Consider the following 27,901-nt stretch of genomic DNA (forward strand, 5'->3'; position numbering starts at 1 on the left):
GCCGACACTCATTCCAAGAACGGGCGCCTAAGAAGTGCGCTCTAAAAAAAAAAAGAAAGAAAAAAAACTTAGGCTTGAATTGAGTGCAACCGGTGCCCAGAACAAATATTCGCGCAGCAATTGCGATTACGCAGTTTTGTCGAGTACTAGCGCGCGCGCCGAGCCATATATCCACAAATGCAGTTGTATACATGTACATATGAACGATTCGTTTCGAACAAACCATTCCGTATACAGTAGATGTTATTCTATTCCCTTGCTCTTTTAAGCAGTTTGAGTACAGCGGAGCTGAAGAAGGACGCGTCGCACCGTTCTTGTGTTATCAACCACCGTTCCTGTGTCATTCAACAACCACAAAAGAATATTTCCACACTTACGTTTGGAACAGCAGGCGTATGCTTCCTAGTATTTGGAAACACAATCCAGGCAAGCATGTCCGGTGGCATGGCCTTCGTTGGCTTGAACTTGTGGACAGTTAACCCGCCATCCCTGCAGATAATAAGGTGGAAGCCTTCGCCCATATACATACTATAAAGTGGGAAGATGTGTCTCAGGAGACCGGAAATAGTGAAAAAAAAATCGAATTTGTAAAGTTACGTTTTCGGAATGCATAACCCTTTTCATAACTTCTTAATGTTTCTGTCTACATGAAATAACAATATTGCCAAAAAATCTATAGCAAGCCTCTGAGATGAATGGGAGCCAAATGCAATTTTCTTGCGATAAACCTTTCGACTTCTTTCTCATCTATGGCCCAAACAATAAAACGTTCCTTTCTTTCGGGCGCTTCCTAACCTTACGTGAGGCCTCCTTACAGCGAAGGACCGATGGAGGAAGCAAGCATACTCTGAAAGCTCCCTTCACCCGTCCTCACGTAAGGAGCGGTTGCCGCCATGCCTGGGTTCGAGATTATCTCTTAAAAGCTTTAGGCGAACACCAGAACACCACTATTCAATAAAAAAGGTTGTATCGTCGCACAATCTTCAAGTTGATGAGCTAATATAGAGAAGCGTGGACGCTTTTTTCTAGTTTTATTTACTAAACCTAAAAAAGTAGCGCATTACGGTGCAAAACTTGATGTGCTCCAGCAACGCTGGTACGCAGGCGTCGTGCAACGCCTAGCAACGCTTCCATGCCGCACGCGTGACTGAAACGAACGTGCCTGGCAAAACGTGCCGTGCTCGCGCTTCTCCGAAGGTGGGCGACAGCGCGCATGCGCAAGCAAACGTCACGTGGTTAAGCAGTGAGGCGAAGCGCTCGTTCAGGGCCAGGAGCGGCGTAAGGACGCATGAAGGTAGCTTGGCCCAAACAATAAAACGTTCCTTTCCTTCGAGCGCTTCCTAACCTTACGTGAGGCCTCCTTACAGCGAAGGACCGATGGAGGAAGGAAGCGTACTCTGAAAGCTCCTTTCACCCATCCTCACCTAAGGAGCGGTTGCCGCGTGCCTGGGTTCGAGATTATTTCTTCAAATCTTTCCGAGAAGACCATTATTCTATTAAAAAATGTTGTATCGTCGCACAATCTTTAAATTGAATAGCTAATATAGAAAAGCGTGGACGCTTTCTTCTAGTTTTGTTTACTAAAGTTTAAAAAAAGTTGCGCATTACAGTGCAAAACTTGATGTGCTCCAGCAACGCTGGCACGCCGGCGTCTTGCAACGCCTAGCAACGTCTAGCAATGCTTTCATGCGGCACGCGTGACTGAAACGAACATGCCTGGCAAGACGTACCGTGCTCGCGCTTCTCCGCAGGTGGGCGACAGTGCGCATGCGCAAGCGAATGCCACGTGGTTAAGCAGTGAGGTGAAGCGCTCGTTCAGGGCCAGGAGCGGCGTAAGGACGCATAAAGGTAGCTTTGAAGCTACCTTATGCTGAGGAAGCACCAAGGAAGCCTTCACCGAGGCCCCCTCAGTAAGGAAGCTTTCAGAGTGACATAAGGTAGCCTCACCACAATGAAGGCTTCCTTAGTGAGGTAAGGAAGATTTCATTGCTTGGCTGAGGAAGTACCAAGGAAGCCTTCACTGAGGGCGCCTCAGTAAGGAAGCTTTCAGAGTGACACAAGGTAGCCTCACTGCAATGAAGGCTTCCTTTGCTTAAAAGATATTGCGCGACATAAAAAACGACACGGACGTGAAAGAAGCTTGGTGTGTCGTCTTCTTTCACGTCCGTGTCGTTTTTTATGTCGCGCAATATCTTTTAAGCAATGGATTACCAACTTGCCCGGAATGCTGCTCTCATTAAGGCTTCCTTACTGAGGTAAGGAAGATTTCATTGTCTGGCCCTATATGTATGATAAGTGCTTTCGAAATTTATTTCACTCTATTCTTGTCACTTTGTTCCCACGCCATAAAAAGTGAAGTCCAATAAAATGGCACTTACGTGACCCCACAAAAAAGAAGAAAATGCTTGTATCATTGTATTCTCTACCTTTTGGGGTTTTTCCTAATGTCATTTTCTCATAATGAAGAGCTCAAACAATGACAGGCCATTTTCAATAACTTCAGCAATTTACTGGCCTCTACAAAACTAAGTCTAATCCGAAAGCAGCATGAAAAACTGGACACGTATGCGTAATTTCACCACGAGATGAGCTCAAAGTAGCGCATTTGGAAAACCAGGCGAGCCTTCTCGCTTTGCAAGTGAACTTACGCAATGCTGCCAATTTATATATATATATATGTATGTATATATACTGCTGTGCTCAGGAGCTACGCTTCGTTGACTCCGCAGGTGCCGTTAAAAGAGCCTACACCCTACAAACACCAGTGAATGGATCACCCTCCCTTTGCTTTAGGTTAGGTTGGGTTAGGCGCGACATTAAAAATTCTGTTATCTACAGGAACAGGTACACGTAATCACATAAGCATGCCCTATGTGTAATAGAATTGCGAGTCTTCTTCAAAATAAGTCATACTGTTGTTTAAAAAAAGTCACTTGGGGGAGATGGCAATTCTATAGAGGCATCGCTTTCACGAAAATGAGAGAATTGAAAATGCGGACTTGGTCCGGCTAACAGAATTACGGTAATAAAGGTTAAACGAAAAAGTTCAGGGAAGGTAATGGAATCGAAGAGTGCAAGCCAGTGAGTTGCACATCCACTTGAAAGGAATTTTTAAACTAGCACAATTCCTGAGAAAAGCCCCACTGAAATAGTGGGTAAATGTGGCGTTTTCATTAATGAATAAAAACGCTTTTTTTATGCATTTAAACAGGAAATGACTGCAACGTATTGCTGACTGGAAATGACTGCAACGTATATATGCTGAGTGATCTCCCGTGCTGCGAGTTGTAAAATGCAATAAATGTCGGATCATCTGATAGACATTTATTCATTTCTATTTTTTTTGTGCAAGTGATATCCGCTCGTTCAAGCAATCCCGCTTACAGATAAAAATTGTGTTATCGGCTGTAGGCAATATTCTCTTTTTGACTACTTATCCCAATATGACAAAGAAGTATAGAGCAAGAGTCGCATCTGCGCAAGGTAGCGAAGATGTTAAATGGACCTCCCCAACCGTTTTTTGCGGGGCGACGCCATGCGGTGGCCGTGCTCTCCGTATGAAGGTCAAAGAAGAGCCAGAAATACAACCTGCATCAAAGTGCCGAATTTTTCGCCTGGAAACGTAATTATGATGATTACAAAATTGATCCTACCTCGCGTATACTCGACTCGGCTAGACAAGAACACCTTGCGCGCTTCTTTATTTCCTCCAGCCTGTAATTTGTATCTTTTTTTTGTTTCTAACATCGTGTTTAAGCGGCTGCACGTTGTAGGTCCATCAGAAGTTTGTACCACTGCGGCGCTGAAATATGATAGAGAAGTCCAGCAACGCAGCCTTCGCGTGAATCGGTGAGAACTGGCAAATGGCGTCTATGGTAAATTTTCACTCAGAACAGCCCGCAAAGCGACCTCCATAGTAATTTCGACAGGTGTCAGAGCTCATTTATATATATATATATATATATATATATATATATATATATATATATATATATATATATATATATATATATATATATATATATATATATATATATATATATATATATATATATATATATATATATATATATATATACGTTACATCCAACAATATTGATAGAACTAAATGCCATGCAAAAGCCATGCTCATTTATTATTGCAGGCAATTATTAAAATATTATGGTAATCATGATCAATTGATTGTACCCGTAAAGGCCGCTTCAGTAATATGAATAAGAGGTAGGGCACAAAGGGGGAAGGACAACGTTAAAAATATACTGAAATCTAAAAATCAAGTGATCTATATAAACGTCACATTAAATGAACAAGTTCCGACAAAATAAGTCGTTAGATAAACAAGCATTACGTAAGCAAGCACTAAAACAAGCCTTGACACAGTATATAAATGCATAATCCAGAGTTCCACGGAAACCCGTCTGGCGAGGAATGAGCATAGTGAAATAAAACGAACACTCGCCAATGGAAAGACGTGTGTAGGAAAATAAAACTTGACGTTTAGGGTCTCATACGGGACCCTTGATCACAATAAAAGCCAACACAGTGGCTCTTATTTAAACACATTTAAACATATTTAAACAACAGTCACTGTATTTGCCTTTAATGTAATCAAGGGTCCGTACGGGACCCGGAACGTCAAGTTTTATTTTCCTACACACGTCTTCCCATTGGCGAGTGTTCGTTTTATTTCACTAAGTAAATAAATGTAATACCATGACCATGGTAAACGTAAAGAAAGACACTAGGCGTAATAAGTGCGGAGTACTCACTCTGTTGGATCCCCATCCAGGGGCGCATTTGAGACAGCCACCAAGCCATTGGGCGTCTTTAGTGTCAGATTAATGGGGACATTCCAGCCTTGCTCTTCGGAGCACGGAAACAAGGAGTGCGCCTGGCCCTTCGCCAGCACCATGTTGGGGAGCCTGCGGCATCGGAAATACCGGGCGCCCACCACGTGTCTGAAGGGCTTAACGGGCTTTTTTTCATTTGCCATCTCGCGGGCGTCCCTCGTTAGTGCGCGAAGAGATCACGCTCACCGAACCGTACGCCAACAGAATAACAACTCCTTAAGGCACGCGACCCAATAGATTACCAGATTTGATGTCTATATAATTATAAATTAGAAGACTACCTCACCGGAGGAGATGGCAAGAGGAGTAAGGAGGAAAGGAGGAAAGCTGAGTTGTCGGCGCCGTTGTTCGTGTTATTGTCGGACCCACTTGAACGAAGAGTCATGGTATGTAATGCAATTAGACGCTTTCCCCGAGCAAGACGGGACGAAATCAAAACGTTCGCCGCATGCAGTTGATAATGGACCAACACTAGACACAAAATTGCGTGTTTTTAGAATACATTTAACGAACGCGGTATAATACCGCAGCGCCGAACTAAACACTACAAATAAATATAAACTAAAGATGGCACATACGCTTTCAACGTGTCACGAGCAGCAACAATCCGGGCAAGAAAAGCTGCGAATCTTGCAACATTATTTACAAATATGGAGAAAAAGACGGATTTAGCAGTATTAAAAAAAAATTAGAACTTGCGGGAGACAAGAGAAGACAGAATCTTCGGTGCTAAACTTACGCAAAATCTAGCAGACAAAACTCATGTAGGAAGACCCTTACTACTATAAAGGTTAAGCTCGATCAAATACCTCAATGAAACAAAAAAATTTACTTGGCGAGAACAGGCGTTGTAATGGAGTGTTCCATATAACCGAACAATGGCCAATGTAGCTGTGGCAAAACAAACACCCCCACATTTACAAAAAGATTGCCGGTGTGAGAAAAAAAATGTTACACAGGCAATTCTAAAAGCTGCCATTAAGGAAAATTTACTCCAGCAACACACTTAACAAAACAAAAGGAAGGAATCACCGAAAAAAATTCCCATACTTGACAAAAACACAACAGACGGGGGCGACTTAGTAGAATCACAAGCCCGTTTCCAACGTAGTTGGGCCGATATTCACAAAGGTATTCGTCCGTAAGGGCTCTTTCACATCGGCCATCACATTTCGCTAATAATATGTCCAGCAGGAGGATCGGCTATGAATTTTATCTCCCGCATATTTCCAGCGCAATAGCTTTTTTTTTGCAAATATGAGCCCTGTGTATTTCGAACAGTTGCAATAAGAATTTCAGTTCCCTGCAATTACATCGCTCATTTTTAAGCAGTGCGTGCATATAACTGGCCCACCTGAAATCTTTCTCACGTATAAGGCTTTCAAACGCTTCCACAAAGACTTTTTTTTTACGGAGGGAGTAAGTCCACCACAAAAATTTTACTTGGCGAGAACAGGCGTTGTAATGGAGTGTTCCATGTAACCGAACAATGGCCAAAAGTAACGGATTCTTGAGATGTGAATAATACACACTTGGACTTTAGCGTAAACTCTGCCTAATCTCAACGAAACTTAAAAGGTGCATTGGTCTGTCTAACGAGGACACCGAGGAAATCCACTACGAACTTCGTATACGCAACTGAGAGAAAAAAAGAAACCAAACACACAAATGGTTGAGTAATTATTTGCAACACCTCCAATTAAGAACGGAACGGGAAATCTTTCAGCACATACTTAATTTAGCCTGCCCCCATTTTAGCAGATTTATTCTTCCTGTCTTGCACAGCTTATTTAGGACTAGTAAATTGAGATGGGTGAATATTCTATGTACCGAATACTACACTTTAGCTGCCTCTATCGGTATTCAAAAAGGAACTTTTGAATCGGTATTTTCGACTATTGGAAACAAACTAAATATTTCGCTCGTTAAGTCCGGTTAACTATTATCCATCTAGTAAATAAGTATCGGAAATCATCAAAAGTGCGGCAACGAGAAATGTTTTTGAAGCACTGTACAAACAACACGGGCAGTGCAAGCATTGTTATAGTTTTCGCTGCGGAAGCCTTAATGGAAACCAGTGATTTTAGCTTGCACAGGCAGATTCAGATGTGTCTACGAAACACAAGCCGTTCAGCATCTTTTTTGTCACAACTTTTCATCTTTGTTTGCCGACAACTATATTGCATTTTAGAAAGGGTAGTATAGCACAGCAGCCATTCTTTATTGCAAAGCTCGTTTGCAGACTCTGAAGCTGTTAAAAAGATATTGGCGCAGCTTTTTTTAAAGCGTAAGCTTCGTTTGCCGAGTCCTCCAGCCGTGTCACGTGAAACGTGCGAATACCTTGTATCTTCACTAACATGCATAATTTGCAAAGAGATTAATTCGTTATGATAGTATGAATCTAGATGATTGGTAGCTTTTTAAGCAGTAAGGAACAACTTCAGATGCATTATTATGCCGAACAAAACTGGATTTTCTTCTGAATAGCCGCAGGCTGCCCCCTTCAGAAAGGAATAAAAGGTGGCGGCCGCCGATCGCTCAGGCACTCGCTACTCGCACCTGCCGGAGAGCATGGGTTCATTTGCGTATAATAAAACCTTTTGCGTGGCCGTGTAACGTTCTTGAGCAGGTTTATCTTAGCAGCAATAACCTTCCATTGCATGCCGCGGTGATTTTCGACCAGCCGCTTCAAGCCAAGTAAGGGAAAGCGGACCAATCGCAGACGCCGGCACCCCCCTCTTCACCCGCTTATCGATTTGCATTGCAGTGGCTCGGCCCCATCAAATCCCCCTCCACTTGAGCGTGCTCCTCGCCCCTTGTCAGCCAGTTAGATAAGACAAGCCGCTCAGTGTAGGCAATGTTATTCGTTCAAGCAAACAAAACTGACCTCCTATGAACGAAAACAGCCTTTGATTGGTCTCTTCAGACAACCCTGCGGGTGACCGCCCGATGCTTGCGTCGGCAGTTGCGGAAATTTGACATTAGGAGATTGGAATAGAAACACGTTCGAATAGTTTTACATTATAAGGCCCATATAAACGCTCATCGCCGCTCCTCGTGGCGGGTAGAATCGGACAGTGTCGTGAGCTGCGCGCCTTTCCCGTCTCGGCGGCGGGCACGGCGATAAGCACGCACCGCTGAAAACCAATTATCCAAATGTGCTTATAACGCACTCGTGAAGCAAGGGCCCTCGACAACAGACCGCCAGCCGTGTCCCTAGCCTTTCTTTTCAGCATTTCTGTGCGGCGCGACCAAAAAGAAGGAAAATGCGTATCTGAAGCCTCAAGCTCCTCAAGCTAAATTTAGAGAAATAAATCGCGTTTTTCTACCGGCAAGCGTGCATGGGTGATGTTTACGCAAAGTTCAAGGTGCACGGATTAATTACGGCCCTTGGTACGAAAATACCTATGTAAGCACTTCTTAGCGTTATAGGTGTGTTTTACGGACAGCACAGAGTTTAGCCCGCTGCCCTGCCGTATATAAATGCCACCAAGACCTCATTTAGCGTAACACCACCGTTATCCGGCAGGTTTCCCTTTCTTTCGTGAAAGCTCTGCTTCACAGCAAGCCTCATAATCATTATTATCATCATATTCATCATCCTAGTTTAGGTCCACTGCAGGACGAAGGCCTCTACCTGCGATCTCCAATTACCCTTGTCATGCGCCAACAGATTCCAACTAGCACCCGCAAATTTCCTAATTTCGTCGCACCACCTGGTCTTCTGCCTTTCTCTACTGCGCTTCCCTTCTCTTGGTATCCATGCTGTCACCCTAATGTTCACACGGTTACCTGATCTGCGCATTACATGACCTGCCCAGCGCCTTTTTTTTTCTCCTAAAGCATGTTAGAATATCGTCTATACCCGTTTGCTCTCTGATACAAACCGCTCTCTTTCTCTCTCTTAAGTAATGCCTAGCATCCTTCGTTTCATCGCTCTTTGCACGGTCTTTAACTTGTTCTCAAGCTTCTTTGTCAGTCTCCAAGTCTCTGCCCCATATGTCAGCACCGGTAAAGTGCACAGATTGTATACTTTCCTTTTCAATGATAGCGGTAAGCTCCCAGTCAGGAGTTCACGATGTCTGCAGTATGCGATCCAACCCATTTTTATTCTTCTCTGTATTTCCTTCTCATGGTCAGGGTTCCCTGTGTTTGGTTGATCAAGGTAAACGTACTCCTTCACAGAATCTAGAGGCTGAATTGCGATCTTGAACTCTTGTTCCCTTGCACGGTTATTTATCATTACCTTTGTCTTCTGCATGTTAATCTTCAACCCCACTTTTACACTCTCCCTGTTAGGGCCCTCAATCATTTGTTGTAACTCGTCCGCAGTGTTGCTGAATCGAACAACGTCATCAGCAAATCGAAGGTTGCTGAGGTATTCGGCGTCGATCCTTACACCTAAACCTACCCAGTTTAATAGATTGAATACTTCTTCCAATCACGCAGTAATAGCAATGGAGAGATTGTGTATCCTTGTCTGACCCCTGTCTTTATGGGCTTCTTCCTACTTTTCTTCTGTTGAATTAAGGTGGCTGTGGAATCTCTGTATATATTTTCCAGGGCATTTATGTAAGCGCTCTGTACTCCTTGATTACGCAATGCCTCTATGACTGATCGTATTTGTACTGAATTAAATGCTTTTTCTTAATCTACGAAAGATATACAGAGAGGCTTATTATGCTCTGCGGATTTCTCGATAACCTGATTAATGACCTGGATGTGATCCATTGTAGAGTATCCCTTCCTCAAGCCAGCCTGTTACCTTAATTGACTAAAGTCCAGTGTTGCCCTTATTCTATTGGAGATTATTTCGGTAAATATTTTATATAATACTGAGATTAAGTTAATGGGCCTATTATTTTTTAGTTCTTTAACATCTTCCTTTTTGTGGATAAGTGTAATGTTTGCACTCTTCTAGTTATGTAACGTGGAAAGTTGGGCTAGTTGGTGAGTGATATAGTTGCGAGTGCAGCAAGTGTCGTCTATTCCTGCTTGTCTTCACTGTGTCCGTGTTTGTGCGCTGCTTCACCAGCAAGGTACTATGATCTTCTAGTTTTCTCGGACCCTTGCAGTCAATAGACACATCGTATATAGAGCCGCCAGTTTTCCTAGAATTATGACTCCTCCATCTTTGATTAAATCAACTGTTATTCCATCCTCTTCTGCCGCTTTCCCCATTTCATGCCTTGCAAGGCCCTTCTGACCTCATCGCTAGTTATAGGAAGTGTTTCTGTATCCTGTTCATTACTGTTTCTAAAGGAGGTATCCCGACTCCTCTGGGCATAGTACAGGTGAGTATAGAATTCTACCGCTGCTTTTATTATACCTTCGAGATTCCTGATTATATTACCCTGTTTATCTTTCAGTGCATACATCTTGGTTCCCTCTATGCCAAGTTTTCTTGTCTCAGATTTCAGGCTACGTCCACTCTTTACGGCTTCTTCAGTCTTTCTCAAGTTATAATTTTGAATATCACTTCGCTTTGTTGATCCGTTTTGACAGTTCCGCGAATTCTAATTTTTCTCTTTAGTTGGACACTTTCATTCTTTGTTACTTGGGAGAGCTTGCCTACTGGTTGCCTTGGTGCCTTGCCTCCCACTTCAATTGCTGCCTCTGATGCTAGCCTTGTCACCGTTTCACAGATTACCTCTAGGTCACCATCATCATCTTGCTGTTCTAAGGCTGCACATTTGTTTGCTAGTACCAGCCTAAATTTGTCTACTTTTACCCTTACAGTCTCTAAGCTGACGTGTTTTTTCTTGAGCAATTTTACTCTTTTTCCTTTCAAATTGAGCTGAATACTAGCCCTCACTATCCTATGATCACTGCACTTTACCTATCACTACTACAGCCTGCACTATACTGGGATCAGCAGAAAGTATGAGATCAATTTCATTTCTTGTTTCACCATTAGGGCTTTTCCAGGTCCACTTTCTGTTGCTACGTTTCCTGAAAAAGGTGTTCATTATTGACAGCTTATTACTTTCTGCAAATTCTACCAGCATGTCTCCTCCAGCGTTTCTAGAATAGACGCAGTAGTTGCCAATTTCCTGTTCACTCGTCTGCTTTTTCCCCACTCTTGCATTGAAGTCACCCATTACTACTGTATACCGAGTTTGCACTTTTCTCATCGATAATTCAACATCTTCATAAAACTGATCTACTTTCTCATCGTCATGACTGGATGTTGGAGCGTAGGATTGTACGATCTTTAATCTATACCTCTTATTAAGTTTGATTACGACTGTTGCTACCCTCTCATTAATTTCGTAGAATTCGTCAATGTTGCCCGCTAATGTTCTTATGGATTAGGAATCCTACGTACCCCGTATTGTTTCTTATCAGGGAGACCTCTATAGCAGAGGACATGGCCGTTATTCAGCAATGTGTAAGCCTCACCAATTCTTCTAACCTCACTAAGGCCGATAATATCCCAAACAATGTCTGATATTTCCTCGAAGAGTCCTGCTAAGGTAGCCTCACTCGAGAGGGTTCGGGTGTTAAACGTTGCAAGGGTCAGTTTCCATTCGCGGCCTGTCCGGATCCAGTGATTCTTAACATTCCCTGCTGCGTTACAGGTTTGACCGCCGCCGTGGTCAGGTGCTTCGTAGCTGCTGGGGACTGAGGTCCATTGGTTAATTGAAGATATCACAGCGAGCTTACAGTTGTCGAGAAGGCGGTCATGTTATGCTTATAATATGCGGTGAAGCCTATAGTGTTTCTTTCCGGTTAGAAGCTTCCAAAATTATTATTGTTGACTTCTCACATGCCTTCCCCCCCGGCCCCCATATTTCTACATGTCGTAGCTTAGCGATAACTTTCCCCGGCTGCTTCGCTGAGCTGAAGAACGCACCTTGTCTATATCTGGTTAAAATATGGAGCTGTTGTGTGTGACGTGTAAGAAAAGTTGGAAGTGTGTGGGCTAATTACGGTTCTTGCACAAAAATTACATATTCAACTCGCCTAGAGCAGAATTTATTCGACTGTTCTGGGGAAGCTATATATGCCACCAAGGGAAACATTTTGAAAATTTTATGAAAAAGCTTAATTCCTTATACGAAGTTACATCTGCGCGTGAATCAAGTAAGGGGCCACTGCAACATTTTTCTTTATCGAAAGCTCTAAATCGTTACCGAGGCCGTTGTGAGACTTCCCGTGACAACTTCCAGAAAGCATTATATGCGGGCAACGTGTTAAAATGTTTTAAAATTATTTGGCGGTATTGATGCGACTGCTCGACTGAAACACCATCCCTGTAAAAAAATGGGGCTGTGGTTCTCCGATGTCGCGCGGGTCTTCTCTCTTTCTCATTCCTCGTCATTACTGTTGTCCACATCTGCGGTTAACAGCTAGGTCTTCCGTGAAATGTAATACAATGCTTATAAATCTAAAACGATCTATTTACTCACCTTGCCGCCAGCTTGATCGGTCCTCCTTGCGCAGCCTTGTCGTACTCGTACTCCACGACCAAAGTGTACAAGCTGTTCTTTGTCAACGGTTTTTCGAGCCTTGCGATCATGAACTGGCGACTGAAGCTCAGAGTCGTGATATTCAGACCCTTGGCCTTTCCATCAGCCGGGCGAGCCTCGAGGAGTGCCAATTTCACATGCTTGATGGTCGTCGACGAGGCCTTCAGGACAAGCTTTGAGGTGGCCTGGACTACCTTGTACGAGACCACTGCTTTGCCGGTCACTTGCATCTTGTCGTCGGCCAGTCTTGTTCCTGACGGCGATTAAGAAAATGGTTGCCTTCAATATGGCCACACGTAGCTGTGCAAACGGGGAGCATGTAGATGCGGCAACAGCCACACCTATGGCTACTGCTTTTGGCGGTGTAATATTTACACAATGAATGACTTAAGCCACCTTTGGAAATATTTCTTACGCACCATCACCCCATCAGCGAAACGGCTAAGAGCTGCTTGTAGCGATAGATCTCGTGTTTGTTTGTTTGTATGACAACAGCAGCGGTGACAAAAAAAATCAACAGAACATTCTTAGCTCATGTTAACAGAATCTTAGGATTCATCCGTCCACAATAATTTTGGAAATATTGCACAAAGAAAGGTTGCGCTTAGTCTGAAACAGAATGAGTGCTTATGTAACTTTCTGTCGAGTACTACTCCGCTGCCACTCGCCCACCTTCTAGTGTGGTTAAGCGTTATAAGCCGAGAAATAGGCTGAACGTGTGTGGGTTGAGGAGGTCTCAGGGCTGCGCAGAATGATGCATAGAAGAACGAAAGGGTCTAGCATAGTTCGTGCGAGACTAGAGATGAGTACAAAAAAGCTACGCGCCGTTTATCGCTAACCATATGCCTACAAAAAAAAAGAAAAAATAAATTGATGCACACCTTCATCCAGAATATAAAGCGCCACGCCGGTAGCCTCACATTACCTATGTCCGCAGCAATGGACCTCACGCGATAAAGGAGTTGCAGTAATTAGCCTTTTCTGTTTTTTTGTTTGTCGCGAACAATTTCTTTACACACATTCTAGCTAAGACAGCCTCAGGAACTGTTGCACTAAAGCTCGGTATTCCCTGTACAGGGCATCGCAGAATACATTAGGTTTGAAAACGGGTGTTATATATTGGATTTTTATATATTTGACTTATTTGGATACACGCGTAAGCTGAAAGCCATGCTTTAACTAAGTTTCTCGAATTCACCTGGTAACTAGCGCAATCACCTTATTGATATTTTCAAAGAAATGACCTTAAATGTGCGTCATACGATCACAGTCTTCCTGGCTCAAAATGAAGCGATTGAAAAGCCCTCACAAATTTTTCTAGTGAACGTAAGGATACCGATGTTGTCGCCATACTTACTTAAACTGAGCTGTCTGTGAGAGTGAAGAGCATTCATGAATTGCATGGCCGTTATACGTGCGACAGTTGTTTGTTTCTGCCGTTACGACGCACCTTTAAATATTTTGTACAAGCGGTTACCACTGCAATTGTTATTTTGCGGATAAAGAAGATGCAAACGCGATATGCATGAGCCACCCTGTGTGTGAATGCCAAAGAGCGTGCTGCCATAAAGTAGGCGAACTTTCGCGTAAATATTTCGTACCGAGGGCAGACGGAAACAAAGGGGACCACAAAAGGACTCAAAACCCCTAGTGGTTATAATAAACCCTTAATAATTAACCCTATATATGCAAATTCTCCTTGACCATTCTGAGCAAAACTCTTAGGTCGAAAAGTGGATGATGATGGTGATGATGATGATGATGATTTATTAGCATCCCATTTGAAACGGGGCGGAGACACATCCTCACCTAGTTTGTTTGAAGCACTCAAGTATGCTCTCAATGTTTTCCCTTCTGGCATTCTTGTATACATTTCTTAATATTATTTTCTACCTTGTACCACTACCTGTGCCTGTAATGGATCCCGCCGTTTAAGTTCCTTCCGTTTTTTTTCCCCACCAACACTCTAAACGTCTCTTGTTTACCTCGACTGCTGAACGGTTGATACTTCCTTCTACTTTAAATATAAGGTATTAATAAATTTATCGGGTTTAACGTGTTACAACCACGATCTGATAATGAGGCGCGCCGTAGTGGGGGAAGTTTGGACCACCTGGACCACCTGGAGTTCTCTAATGTGCACCTAAATGTGCACCGTTGCCAATACAAGCTCTTCTGAAAGGTGTACGTTACGCGCTGGTCTCGCTGGGCGATTCCCTTCGCATTCCATTAGTACGTGCTGAGTGGTCTCCGGATTTTTCCTGCAGCATTCACAGGCATTGTCTAGTTGCGAATATTTGCTCCGGTACGTTTTTGCCCTTTGGCAACCAGTTCGAGCCTCAAACAGCAAGGCACTTACCTTCGTGTTATCGTGCAGATTTTCCTTCTAATTTCTTTTTCCCGTACTTGTAAATCTCCATGGTCTGTTTCGTTTTCATTCCTTGCATCCGACTCCCTGTCTGTCACTCTCAGTTTCTGATTACTCCTGGTTGTCTGTCCACACTTTCAATTACTCTGTACTTGGTTGAGAACTTTCTTGACCTCTTCCTCCATTCTGTGTCCCTGCTTTTTAAGTGCAGGTACTTGTGCACTTTAGCCGCCCATTTATTTTGATCCATGTTCCTGAATCTTTCTTCAAAAATAATTTTCCTCTGCGCTTCTCTCGCTTCAAAAGAGGCCCAACCGATTTCCCCTTGCACCGGCCCATCTGCGGTTCTGCCGTGGGCTCCCAAAGCGAACCGACCCGCCGATCGTTGCCTAACTTCCAAATCTGACAATACATCCCATTTTAGGCACAGAGTGGCATTTGCGAACGTCAGCGCAGGCACCATGACTCCTTTCCAGATTCCAAGCACCACCTCATTTATTATGGCCCCAAAGTGCCCTATGTTTCATTATTGCGGCAGTCGGCTTTTTTTTTTTTATTCTCAGATTATCTTGGTGGTTGCGTAAGTGTTAATTTCCTTCGTTTACGTGTACACAGAGGTACTCATATTGGTACGACTATGGGTATGACTTCCTGCTGAATCGACACCGCGCAGTTACTCGTCTCGTCATTCCCTATTTCTCTGCGCTAAATTTTAGGCCTAGATTTGTCGTCGCATTGCCACACATATTGGCAAGTGCCTGTAAATCTCCTGCGTTGTCTGCAAGTAGCACTACGTCGTCAGCATACATAAGTGAGGGGGCGAAGGGGGGGCTTGCCGTTGCACCATTTTGTCCGTTAAGCGTGCATGATACATAAAATCCCAGTTGACCGTTTTCCAGTTGCCTATCTATGCCCTTAACATAAAGTGTGAGCAACAATGGAGACTGAGGTTAAAACACGTTGGCGGGCTAGTTGGTCAGATACCATGGTAGAGCGTATAAGCGCGACTCTACGAGGACGTGTCTGTATCTCCGCTGTGTCTGTGTATCTGTTTCTTCCTACGTCTTCGTACAGTCGCGCTTACGTACTCTACCATGGAGACTGAGGGCATCTTTGGTTCAGTCCTTGGTGAATTTTTACTGCTCCATTGCATGTTCGGCCTTGACATATAATTTTTACTGCCCGCAACTGCCGGCAGCGCCTCCTGGTTTGTGCCAAAGAAAAAAAAAGTATTTGCAGGAGCCCTAAGAGCTGCGTTACATTAAGCGGCTGTGCGACCTCAGGCGTAGGGTAAATGAGCTCGGTGTCTCCTTTCAAAGCCATTCACTCCCATTCATTTTCATTTGCCAGAACAAACGGAGAACTTGGCCACCACGGAAGCCGTTGTCATGCTACAGCCATGCCACACCAGATGGAGCATTAGGCCGGAAGGCGCGCGTGAGGCAGATGTCGTCCTGGTCCAAGCCAGTGTGTGCGCTGAAGTTATCGTACAATAGCGTAGTTCGGCGGCGAGGTGAAAGCCTTTCGCAAATGTTTTGCATCTATGGTGACACCAGCGCCAGGACGCCACTTCACGAGCAGTGGAAACAAGATGCCAGGGACGCTGTTCCCAATCGCCGAGCACCAGCTGCGGTAGATTATTAGGAGCAAACACCGAAATTGTCTGAGTGAGCGTGCTCTCAAAGTGATCTCGGTTAGAAATACGCAAGGCGTTTTCGTTGGATTTCCTAATTGGCTGGCATGAATACAGGCCTTCGCTGTCACCTGTGTTGTCTACCTTATAAGACGGGTATAGAACTGCAGGAAAGGATGTTCACATGCCACGGCCCCAGAGGTAAGAATACGCCCAAGCTATTGCTCGGCCAGCCATGGTGGGTAACAAACAAAATAGCACACGACGTGGACTAACGATGGAGACCCGCAGTGGAATATGTACACTTGGGCGTGTCAGATCGGCCAGCCATGTCATCCGTGTCATCCCAAAGGAGTTAGTTTTGTATACAGGGTGACCATTTAAGTTTCGCAAGATTTCTAAATATCACCTATGGCAGATAGCATAATTCCTGTCCTGCAGCTGTATTGTTTGAAGAGGTGGACATTACTAGCGCGCAAAATCGGAACACATGTTCAACTTAGTAACGAAAATTCGCTTAATATTTGTCAAGTCATTACTTCACAGGACACGTTGCAATTTACTAATTGTAGCCGGTTATCTTGCAGGACGTATCCATTTGAAATGAATTTTCAGGATTACACTTGTTTCGAACTATTATTTCCAGTGTGGGACAAAATACATGGGCATTTCAGTGAGCTTTGTGCTTCAATGCATGAAAGAGCATTGTCTTGAAATGTTGAGTGGAACAACGGTGCAATTTTGTGGCGAGTTTGATGGCGGATATATCCAAACTGGTGTCACTCAATAATTTCATTCCAAGTGGATACGCCTTCCAGACTCACCGGCTAACAATTTGTAAATTGTCATATTGCGTAAAGTAATTAGTCAGGAACTTCATTCGTAATTTTTGTTAATTAGTTAAATATGTACTGATTTTTTGTGCTAGTTATGTCCGCATCTTCGAATAATTCAGCTGAAGGACAAGAATTATGCTATGTGCCACGGGCCACGCATCCTTAAATATTCCGCAAAAATCAAAGAGATCCTCCCGCATAGCGTTAGTGCGTTGACGTCGCGTTGTTAATGACGGCGCCGGCGACTTGTCGGAGAGAGTAAAACATATATATGTTGACGTCACATTTTTGTTGATGGTGCCGGTGGTCTGCGGGAGAGCACTAAAGATGTACATATAAAATGAAGAAAGGCCTTTCTATTTATTGCCATTATTAGGCCAGAACGGGCTAAATAGAGAGAACGTCGCATTCAACGGGGATAGAGTTGTCTGCGTGTCATAGCGAAGACCGCTAACAACCTGTTACATCCATGCAGCGCATCCTGGTTTAAACCGGTATCTGACTAAACTTGATTGGTTGTCGGTACCTTAAGCAGCTTCCATTTCGCTGCTGAAGCACGCATCCAAAAAAAAGAAAGAAAATAAAAAAAAGAACTGGGATTGCTGCTTTAACCGTCCGTCCGCGCTTTCCGTTGTACACTGACGGCCGTCTCTGTAATCAACTTGTGTTGTCGAAGGGCTACATCCTCAATATTCTAAACATCCGGCGAATAGCTATACAAGAAAAAGCTTCTCCAGCACCATTACTACGCTGCTAGCGCTGTCTACTCTGAGCGTCAGCAAAAAGGACTATACGTAAATAGAAATAAATTTCCACCGACCCATCCGGGTGGTGCCAGTGCACCTTATCTCTGCTCTCTTTAATCAAAGAATTACGATAAATACCCGCGCATGGTGGGTTCCTATGCGTAATCACAATAACATAGCTTTCAGGGAAGAGTGAATTACATCATGGTTTCGTCATAGAGGTGTAGCACATAGGATGCTGCTGCGTCACATTACTCGTTACCAATTTCTCAAAAATGCGCCGAGGTTATACGTGCCAACCTGCGAACAGTGAAATTCGCAGAAACGCCACCGATATATGACAATGAGAGGGTGGGGGAAGTTACGTGTAGCTTGAATTTCATTTTCTGTGCTCATACCGTTTGTAGGACATAAACGCGCTTTATTTACGATGATATACTTATGGTTACGGCCCACAAGCAGCAGCAAATTACGGAAACCACAAAGAGTAAAAAGCTACGGGTTGTTTTTACGTCACAGTTACTTATGCAGCAACAGCTAACTCTGTTGCAGATTTCGTCTGTGTCAAGGACTCGTCTGAATAAGCTTGCTGGAACGAAGTACAGCCATCTGGTAGGGTGTATTGCGCTGCCACAAAAGTGCAACATGGGAACCGTCGTATTATTCGTTCTTGCATAAATTCCTGGCAATCTTGCACCGACCCCGTCCTTTAGCACCTCTAAAACATTTTGGCGAAGCTATTTTCCTTAAGGCTTGACGCAACATCTGTAAAATCGTAAAATTCCTAAATTCCTAAATTCGTAAAATCGTAAAATCCCGAGCAAAAACACGCGCACGTGTGGTTGCCGCGACGGCCTCAAAAAAAAAAAAAAATCCGCAAAGAAAAAGAACGAAAAGCAAATTTTTCTCAACCCACGTACCAGAAGCCGTACAAGAACAATGTTCTTCAAATACTTATTCTTTCTTTTTTCACTAAATACTGAATCTAAATAAAATACGGGAGAACTCGCCTCGCGACGACTGTCGACACTAATAAGAATAACATTCCAGCAATGTAGCGACAAACCGCATTCCTGAAGACCGCATTCCTCAAGTGATGACGACGGTGAAACGAAGGCATGACGACAGCTTGGCGAGAGTTGGATGTCAAAGTTACAATAACGACGATTAAACGACAGCGATGGCATCGATTCGAATGTATGGCGACAATGACCACAAGTCTACGATGGCAATGGCGTGACACTGACTGCGTCATGCAACTTGCATGATGACAATGACACCACTGCGACGGCATGACGACGAGAGTCTGACAACAGACAGACAGACAGACAAGAAACTTTAATTGGTCCTAAGGGACTACCGTGTCGTAGTCGCGGGCCGCACCTGCGCCGGGGGCGGAAGACCGTGATCTTCAGCCCTGTCGCAGGCCCTTTGGACAGCCCGAAGCTGGACGTGAAGGTCGTTGCTCTTGACGGCTTCATCCCAGTCTTCTTGCCGGTTTAAAGGCAAGACAACGAATACACGATAGCGGCCGTCTAACGATGACGGCATGCCATGGCTGGCATAATCATGATCGAATGACAATAGTATGATGGCAATACATTGACGAAGAAAGATAGGTGTGGATGTAACGAAGGCGTATGACGACGGTGCAATGACGACAATCGGATGACGTTACTAAGTGCTGAGGCCCGTCCACATTACCGGCACGGCAACTCACCGCATGCCGTGTGCCCTTCGACGGTAGTTTTGCTAGTGAACGGCGAGAGTTCCCGGCCGTAGAGAGGAAGGGAGGGGCCCATTTATGCGGAAGCCGTACGACGAAATGGCCAATCAGCGACCGAGGTGTGGTCACCCTGGCACCAACGGCAGCCTCACCACCGCTGATCGCTCAGCGGCGCCGATATCGTTGCTAGGCCTGCTCCGGTTCACTTCAAAGCTATAAAGCTGGCGGCGCATCAGAATGAATCACCGACTCTCACAAGCCACAATATTTTCTTACCGTTGGTGTCGCTCTTCGTAATAGTTATACACAGAGAAGAAAATAGGCTGTTACTAGCGACGCCGTCGGCTGCGATGCGAGCACAGCCGAGCCGGTCGTCTGCAATGGGTAGCCGCGATCTGCAGCCGAGCTCGACAAGTATCGGAGCTCTCTTTCGTGTTCAACGTTTGACAGTGGATGTCGTTTTTCATAAAATGGACAATCTGCGAATCGCTTTATCGGGCGGAAGTTATTTTGTTTGGAACGGAAGCTGCAGCCGATGTGCGTCATCGCCGGTGGCGGAGGCAGCTCTCGCGCGGCACACGCTCTACGGCACTGGAGGCCGGTTCGCCGTTACTGCACGTCTGCCGCTAGCATGGACGTGCCTTCAATGATAAAAGGACAGCTGCGATGACAACGGCATGACGACGATTGGACGACAAAGCTGGAATGACAACGATGAAACAATGACGGCGTCATCACGACCTTGAACACATACCTAGTGACCCAAGCTTTAGACAGCTTGGACCACTGTGCCGGAGTGGAAATCGTATCAGCGACGGCACGACGAAAATCAGATCGCGAAGCTAGAGTGACAACGATCGAATGACTACGACGACACGACGATGGTTGTGAGACAACGGACGTATGACGATTCTACGACGATTGTGACTTGATGAAGGCGGCATGACGCTACAGTCGGATAGCGAAGCTGTAATGACGGCGATGCAACGTCCGCGACGGCATCACGGTCAGTAGACCAAGCTATTAGACAACTCGTGTCACATAGTCCGAGTAGAAAGCGTGACAGCATGACGAGAGTAAGACACCGAAGCTGGATTAACGACGATGGAACGACCACGACTTCGTCACGACCAGGAGCCCAAACCTAGCGGACAAAGCAGATAGACAACTTGGGTCACTTTTTCGGTGAATCAGAGGCTAAATGGGTAGACTCAAAAGGGCTGAAGTAAGGAAATGATGCCGCTCGCGTTAAAACGGTTTCACCAAGGGTCACTTTGTCGGCTTATAAGAGGCTAGATAGGTAGACTCAAAAGGGCTGAAGTAAGGAAATGATGCCGCTCGCGTTAAAACGGTTTCACCAAGGGTCACTTTGTCGGCTTATAAGAGGCTAGATAGGTAGACTCAAAAGGGCTGAAGTAAGGAAAGGATGTCGCTCGCGTTAAAACGGTTTCACCAAGGGACACTTTGTCGGCGTATAAGAGGCTAGATAGGTAGACTCAAAAGGGCTGAAGTAAGGAAAGGATGCCGCTCGCGTTAAAACGGTTTCAACAAGGCTCACTTTGTCGGCTTATAAGAGGCTAGATAGGTAGACTCAAAAGGGCTGAAGTAAGGAAAGGATGCCGCTCGCGTTAAAACGGTTTCACCAAGGCTCACTTTGTCGGCTTATAAGAGGCTAGATAGGTAGACTCAAAAGGGCTGAAGTAAGGAAAGGATGTCGCTCGCGTTAAAACGGTTTCAACAAGGCTCACTTTGTCGGCTTATAAGAGGCTAGATAGGTAGACTCAAAAGGGCTGAAGTAAGGAAAGGATGTCGCTCGCGTTAAAACGGTTTCAACAAGGCTCACTTTGTCGGCTTATAAGAGGCTAGATAGGTAGACTCAAAAGGGCTGAAGTAAGGAAAGGATGCCGCTCGCGTTAAAACGGTTTCACCAAGGCTCACTTTGTCGGCTTATAAGAGGCTAGATAGGTAGACTCAAAAGGGCTGAAGTAAGGAAAGGATGCCGCTCGCGTTAAAACGGTTTCACCAAGGCTCACTTTGTCGGCTTATAAGAGGCTAGATAGGTAGACTCAAAAGGGCTGAAGTAAGGAAAGGATGCCGCTCGCGTTAAGACGGTTTCACCAAGGCTCACTTTGTCGGCTTATAAGAGGCTAGATAGGTAGACTCAAAAGGGCTGAAGTAAGGAAAGGATGTCGCTCGCGTTAAAACGGTTTCAACAAGGCTCACTTTGTCGGCTTATAAGAGGCTAGATAGGTAGACTCAAAAGGGCTGAAGTAAGGAAAGGATGCCGCTCGCGTTAAAACGGTTTCAACAAGGCTCACTTTGTCGGCGTATAAGAGGCTAGATAGGTAGACTCAAAAGGGCTGAAGTAAGGAAAGGATGTCGCTCGCGTTAAAACGGTTTCACCAAGGCTCACTTTGTCGGCTTATAAGAGGCTAGATAGATAGACTCAAAAGGGCTGAAGTAAGGAAAGGATGCCGCTCGCGTTAAAACGGTTTCACCAAGGCTCACTTTGTCGGCTTATAAGAGGCTAGATAGGTAGACTCAAAAGGGCTGAAGTAAGGAAAGGATGCCGCTCGCGTTAAAACGGTTTCAACAAGGGTCACTTTGTCGGCTTATAAGAGGCTAGATAGGTAGACTCAAAAGGGCTGAAGTAAGGAAAGGATGCCGCTCGCGTTAAAACGGTTTCACCAAGGCTCACTTTGTCGGCTTATAAGAGGCTAGATAGGTAGACTCAAAAGGGCTGAAGTAAGGAAAGGATGCCGCTCGCGTTAAAACGGTTTCACCAAGGCTCACTTTGTCGGCTTATAAGAGGCTAGATAGGTAGACTCAAAAGGGCTGAAGTAAGGAAAGGATGCCGCTCGCGTTAAAACGGTTTCAACAAGGGTCACTTTGTCGGCTTATAAGAGGCTAGATAGGTAGACTCAAAAGGGCTGAAGTAAGGAAAGGATGCCGCTCGCGTTAAAACGGTTTCAACAAGGGTCACTTTGTCGGCTTATAAGAGGCTAGATAGGTAGACTCAAAAAGGCTGAAGTAAGGAAGGGATGTCGCTCGCGTAAAAACGGTTTCACCAAGGCTCACTTTGTCGGCTTATAAGAGGCCAGATAGGTAGACTCAAAAGGGCTGAAGTAAGGAAAGGATGCCGCTCGCGTTAAAACGGTTTCAACAAGGGTCACTTTGTCGGCTTATAAGAGGCTAGATAGGTAGACTCAAAAGGGCTGAAGTAAGGAAAGGATGCCGCTCGCGTTAAAACGGTTTCACCAAGGCTCACTTTGTCGGCTTATAAGAGGCTAGATAGGTAGACTCAAAAGGGCTGAAGTAAGGAAAGGATGCCGCTCGCGTTAAAACGGTTTCAACAAGGGTCACTTTGTCGGCTTATAAGAGGCTAGATAGGTAGACTCAAAAGGGCTGAAGTAAGGAAAGGATGCCGCTCGCGTTAAAACGGTTTCAACAAGGGTCACTTTGTCGGCTTATAAGAGGCTAGATAGGTAGACTCAAAAGGGCTGAAGTAAGGAAAGGATGTCGCTCGCGTTAAAACGGTTTCAACAAGGGTCACTTTGTCGGCTTATAAGAGGCTAGATAGGTAGACTCAAAAGGGCTGAAGTAAGGAAAGGATGCCGCTCGCGTTAAAACGGTTTCACCAAGGCTCACTTTGTCGGCTTATAAGAGGCTAGATAGGTAGACTCAAAAGGGCTGAAGTAAGGAAAGGATGCCGCTCGCGTTAAAACGGTTTCAACAAGGGTCACTTTGTCGGCTTATAAGAGGCTAGATAGGTAGACTCAAAAGGGCTGAAGTAAGGAAAGGATGCCGCTCGCGTTAAAACGGTTTCAACAAGGGTCACTTTGTCGGCTTATAAGAGGCTAGATAGGTAGACTCAAAAGGGCTGAAGTAAGGAAAGGATGTCGCTCGCGTTAAAACGGTTTCAACAAGGCTCACTTTGTCGGCTTATAAGAGGCTAGATAGGTAGACTCAAAAGGGCTGAAGTAAGGAAAGGATGCCGCTCGCGTTAAAACGGTTTCAACAAGGCTCACTTTGTCGGCGTATAAGAGGCTAGATAGGTAGACTCAAAAGGGCTGAAGTAAGGAAAGGATGTCGCTCGCGTTAAAACGGTTTCACCAAGGCTCACTTTGTCGGCTTATAAGAGGCTAGATAGGTAGACTCAAAAGGGCTGAAGTAAGGAAAGGATGCCGCTCGCGTTAAAACGGTTTCACCAAGGCTCACTTTGTCGGCTTATAAGAGGCTAGATAGGTAGACTCAAAAGGGCTGAAGTAAGGAAAGGATGCCGCTCGCGTTAAAACGGTTTCAACAAGGGTCACTTTGTCGGCTTATAAGAGGCTAGATAGGTAGACTCAAAAGGGCTGAAGTAAGGAAAGGATGCCGCTCGCGTTAAAACGGTTTCAACAAGGGTCACTTTGTCGGCTTATAAGAGGCTAGATAGGTAGACTCAAAAGGGCTGAAGTAAGGAAAGGATGCCGCTCGCGTTAAAACGGTTTCAACAAGGGTCACTTTGTCGGCTTATAAGAGGCTAGATAGGTAGACTCAAAAGGGCTGAAGTAAGGAAAGGATGCCGCTCGCGTTAAAACGGTTTCAACAAGGGTCACTTTGTCGGCTTATAAGAGGCTAGATAGGTAGACTCAAAAGGGCTGAAGTAAGGAAAGGATGCCGCTCGCGTTAAAACGGTTTCACCAAGGCTCACTTTGTCGGCTTATAAGAGGCTAGATAGGTAGACTCAAAAGGGCTGAAGTAAGGAAAGGATGCCGCTCGCGTTAAAACGGTTTCAACAAGGGTCACTTTGTCGGCTTATAAGAGGCTAGATAGGTAGACTCAAAAGGGCTGAAGTAAGGAAAGGATGCCGCTCGCGTTAAAACGGTTTCAACAAGGGTCACTTTGTCGGCTTATAAGAGGCTAGATAGGTAGACTCAAAAGGGCTGAAGTAAGGAAAGGATGCCGCTCGCGTTAAAACGGTTTCAACAAGGGTCACTTTGTCGGCTTATAAGAGGCTAGATAGGTAGACTCAAAAGGGCTGAAGTAAGGAAAGGATGCCGCTCGCGTTAAAACGGTTTCAACAAGGGTCACTTTGTCGGCTTATAAGAGGCTAGATAGGTAGACTCAAAAGGGCTGAAGTAAGGAAAGGATGCCGCTCGCGTTAAAACGGTTTCAACAAGGGTCACTTTGTCGGCTTATAAGAGGCTAGATAGGTAGACTCAAAAGGGCTGAAGTAAGGAAAGGATGCCGCTCGCGTTAAAACGGTTTCAACAAGGGTCACTTTGTCGGCTTATAAGAGGCTAGATAGGTAGACTCAAAAGGGCTGAAGTAAGGAAAGGATGCCGCTCGCGTTAAAACGGTTTCACCAAGGCTCACTTTGTCGGCTTATAAGAGGCTAGATAGGTAGACTCAAAAGGGCTGAAGTAAGGAAAGGATGCCGCTCGCGTTAAAACGGTTTCAACAAGGGTCACTTTGTCGGCTTATAAGAGGCTAGATAGGTAGACTCAAAAGGGCTGAAGTAAGGAAAGGATGCCGCTCGCGTTAAAACGGTTTCAACAAGGGTCACTTTGTCGGCTTATAAGAGGCTAGATAGGTAGACTCAAAAGGGCTGAAGTAAGGAAAGGATGCCGCTCGCGTTAAAACGGTTTCACCAAGGCTCACTTTGTCGGCTTATAAGAGGCTAGATAGGTAGACTCAAAAGGGCTGAAGTAAGGAAAGGATGCCGCTCGCGTTAAAACGGTTTCAACAAGGGTCACTTTGTCGGCTTATAAGAGGCTAGATAGGTAGACTCAAAAGGGCTGAAGTAAGGAAAGGATGCCGCTCGCGTTAAAACGGTTTCACCAAGGCTCACTTTGTCGGCTTATAAGAGGCTAGATAGGTAGACTCAAAAGGGCTGAAGTAAGGAAAGGATGCCGCTCGCGTTAAAACGGTTTCAACAAGGGTCACTTTGTCGGCTTATAAGAGGCTAGATAGGTAGACTCAAAAGGGCTGAAGTAAGGAAAGGATGCCGCTCGCGTTAAAACGGTTTCAACAAGGGTCACTTTGTCGGCTTATAAGAGGCTAGATAGGTAGACTCAAAAGGGCTGAAGTAAGGAAAGGATGCCGCTCGCGTTAAAACGGTTTCACCAAGGCTCACTTTGTCGGCTTATAAGAGGCTAGATAGGTAGACTCAAAAAGGCTGAAGTAAGGAAGGGATGTCGCTCGCGTTAAAACGGTTTCACCAAGGGTCACTTTGTCGGCTTATAAGAGGCTAGATAGGTAGACTCAAAAGGGCTGAAGTAAGGAAAGGATGCCGCTCGCGTTAAAACGGTTTCAACAAGGGTCACTTTGTCGGCTTATAAGAGGCTAGATAGGTAGACTCAAAAGGGCTGAAGTAAGGAAAGGATGCCGCTCGCGTTAAAACGGTTTCACCAAGGCTCACTTTGTCGGCTTATAAGAGGCTAGATAGGTAGACTCAAAAGGGCTGAAGTAAGGAAAGGATGCCGCTCGCGTTAAAACGGTTTCAACAAGGGTCACTTTGTCGGCTTATAAGAGGCTAGATAGGTAGACTCAAAAGGGCTGAAGTAAGGAAAGGATGCCGCTCGCGTTAAAACGGTTTCACCAAGGCTCACTTTGTCGGCTTATAAGAGGCTAGATAGGTAGACTCAAAAGGGCTGAAGTAAGGAAAGGATGCCGCTCGCGTTAAAACGGTTTCAACAAGGGTCACTTTGTCGGCTTATAAGAGGCTAGATAGGTAGACTCAAAAGGGCTGAAGTAAGGAAAGGATGTCGCTCGCGTTAAAACGGTTTCACCAAGGCTCACTTTGTCGGCTTATAAGAGGCTAGATAGGTAGACTCAAAAAGGCTGAAGTAAGGAAGGGATGCCGCTCGCGTTAAAACGGTTTCACCAAGGCTCACTTTGTCGGCTTATAAGAGGCTAGATAGGTAGACTCAAAAGGGCTGAAGTAAGGAAAGGATGCCGCTCGCGTTAAAACGGTTTCACCAAGGCTCACTTTGTCGGCTTATAAGAGGCTAGATAGGTAGACTCAAAAGGGCTGAAGTAAGGAAAGGATGCCGCTCGCGTTAAAACGGTTTCAACAAGGGTCACTTTGTCGGCTTATAAGAGGCTAGATAGGTAGACTCAAAAGGGCTGAAGTAAGGAAAGGATGCCGCTCGCGTTAAAACGGTTTCACCAAGGCTCACTTTGTCGGCTTATAAGAGGCTAGATAGGTAGACTCAAAAAGGCTGAAGTAAGGAAGGGATGCCGCTCGCGTTAAAACGGTTTCACCAAGGCTCACTTTGTCGGCTTATAAGAGGCTAGATAGGTAGACTCAAAAGGGCTGAAGTAAGGAAAGGATGCCGCTCGCGTTAAAACGGTTTCAACAAGGGTCACTTTGTCGGCTTATAAGAGGCTAGATAGGTAGACTCAAAAGGGCTGAAGTAAGGAAAGGATGCCGCTCGCGTTAAAACGGTTTCACCAAGGCTCACTTTGTCGGCTTATAAGAGGCTAGATAGGTAGACTCAAAAAGGCTGAAGTAAGGAAGGGATGCCGCTCGCGTTAAAACGGTTTCACCAAGGCTCACTTTGTCGGCTTATAAGAGGCTAGATAGGTAGACTCAAAAGGGCTGAAGTAAGGAAAGGATGCCGCTCGCGTTAAAACGGTTTCACCAAGGCTCACTTTGTCGGCTTATAAGAGGCTAGATAGGTAGACTCAAAAAGGCTGAAGTAAGGAAGGGATGCCGCTCGCGTTAAAACGGTTTCACCAAGGCTCACTTTGTCGGCTTATAAGAGGCTAGATAGGTAGACTCAAAAGGGCTGAAGTAAGGAAAGGATGCCGCTCGCGTTAAAACGGTTTCAACAAGGGTCACTTTGTCGGCTTATAAGAGGCTAGATAGGTAGACTCAAAAGGGCTGAAGTAAGGAAAGGATGCCGCTCGCGTTAAAACGGTTTCACCAAGGCTCACTTTGTCGGCTTATAAGAGGCTAGATAGGTAGACTCAAAAGGGCTGAAGTAAGGAAAGGATGCCGCTCGCGTTAAAACGGTTTCAACAAGGGTCACTTTGTCGGCTTATAAGAGGCTAGATAGGTAGACTCAAAAGGGCTGAAGTAAGGAAAGGATGCCGCTCGCGTTAAAACGGTTTCAACAAGGGTCACTTTGTCGGCTTATAAGAGGCTAGATAGGTAGACTCAAAAGGGCTGAAGTAAGGAAAGGATGCCGCTCGCGTTAAAACGGTTTCACCAAGGCTCACTTTGTCGGCTTATAAGAGGCTAGATAGGTAGACTCAAAAAGGCTGAAGTAAGGAAGGGATGC

General features: G+C 45.1%; 1 protein-coding gene across 2 annotated transcripts in view; it reads right to left on the reverse strand.

Annotated features, from left to right (window-relative positions):
- Positions 1–27,901, reverse strand: part of LOC135908338 (uncharacterized) — a 155,428-nt gene that overhangs the window by 114,597 nt on the left and 12,930 nt on the right. For both annotated transcript variants that reach the window (XM_065440102.2, XM_065440095.2), the window contains exons 4-6: positions 12,263–12,575; positions 4,770–4,922; positions 378–489 (exon numbers count right to left, since the gene is read on the reverse strand). In XM_065440102.2, the coding sequence (XP_065296174.1) occupies positions 378–489; positions 4,770–4,922; positions 12,263–12,575 (578 nt within the window). The remainder of the gene's footprint in view (positions 1–377; positions 490–4,769; positions 4,923–12,262; positions 12,576–27,901) is intronic.

Source organism: Dermacentor albipictus, chromosome 1 (assembly GCF_038994185.2).
Source record: "Dermacentor albipictus isolate Rhodes 1998 colony chromosome 1, USDA_Dalb.pri_finalv2, whole genome shotgun sequence".
Taxonomy (NCBI): domain Eukaryota; kingdom Metazoa; phylum Arthropoda; class Arachnida; order Ixodida; family Ixodidae; genus Dermacentor; species Dermacentor albipictus.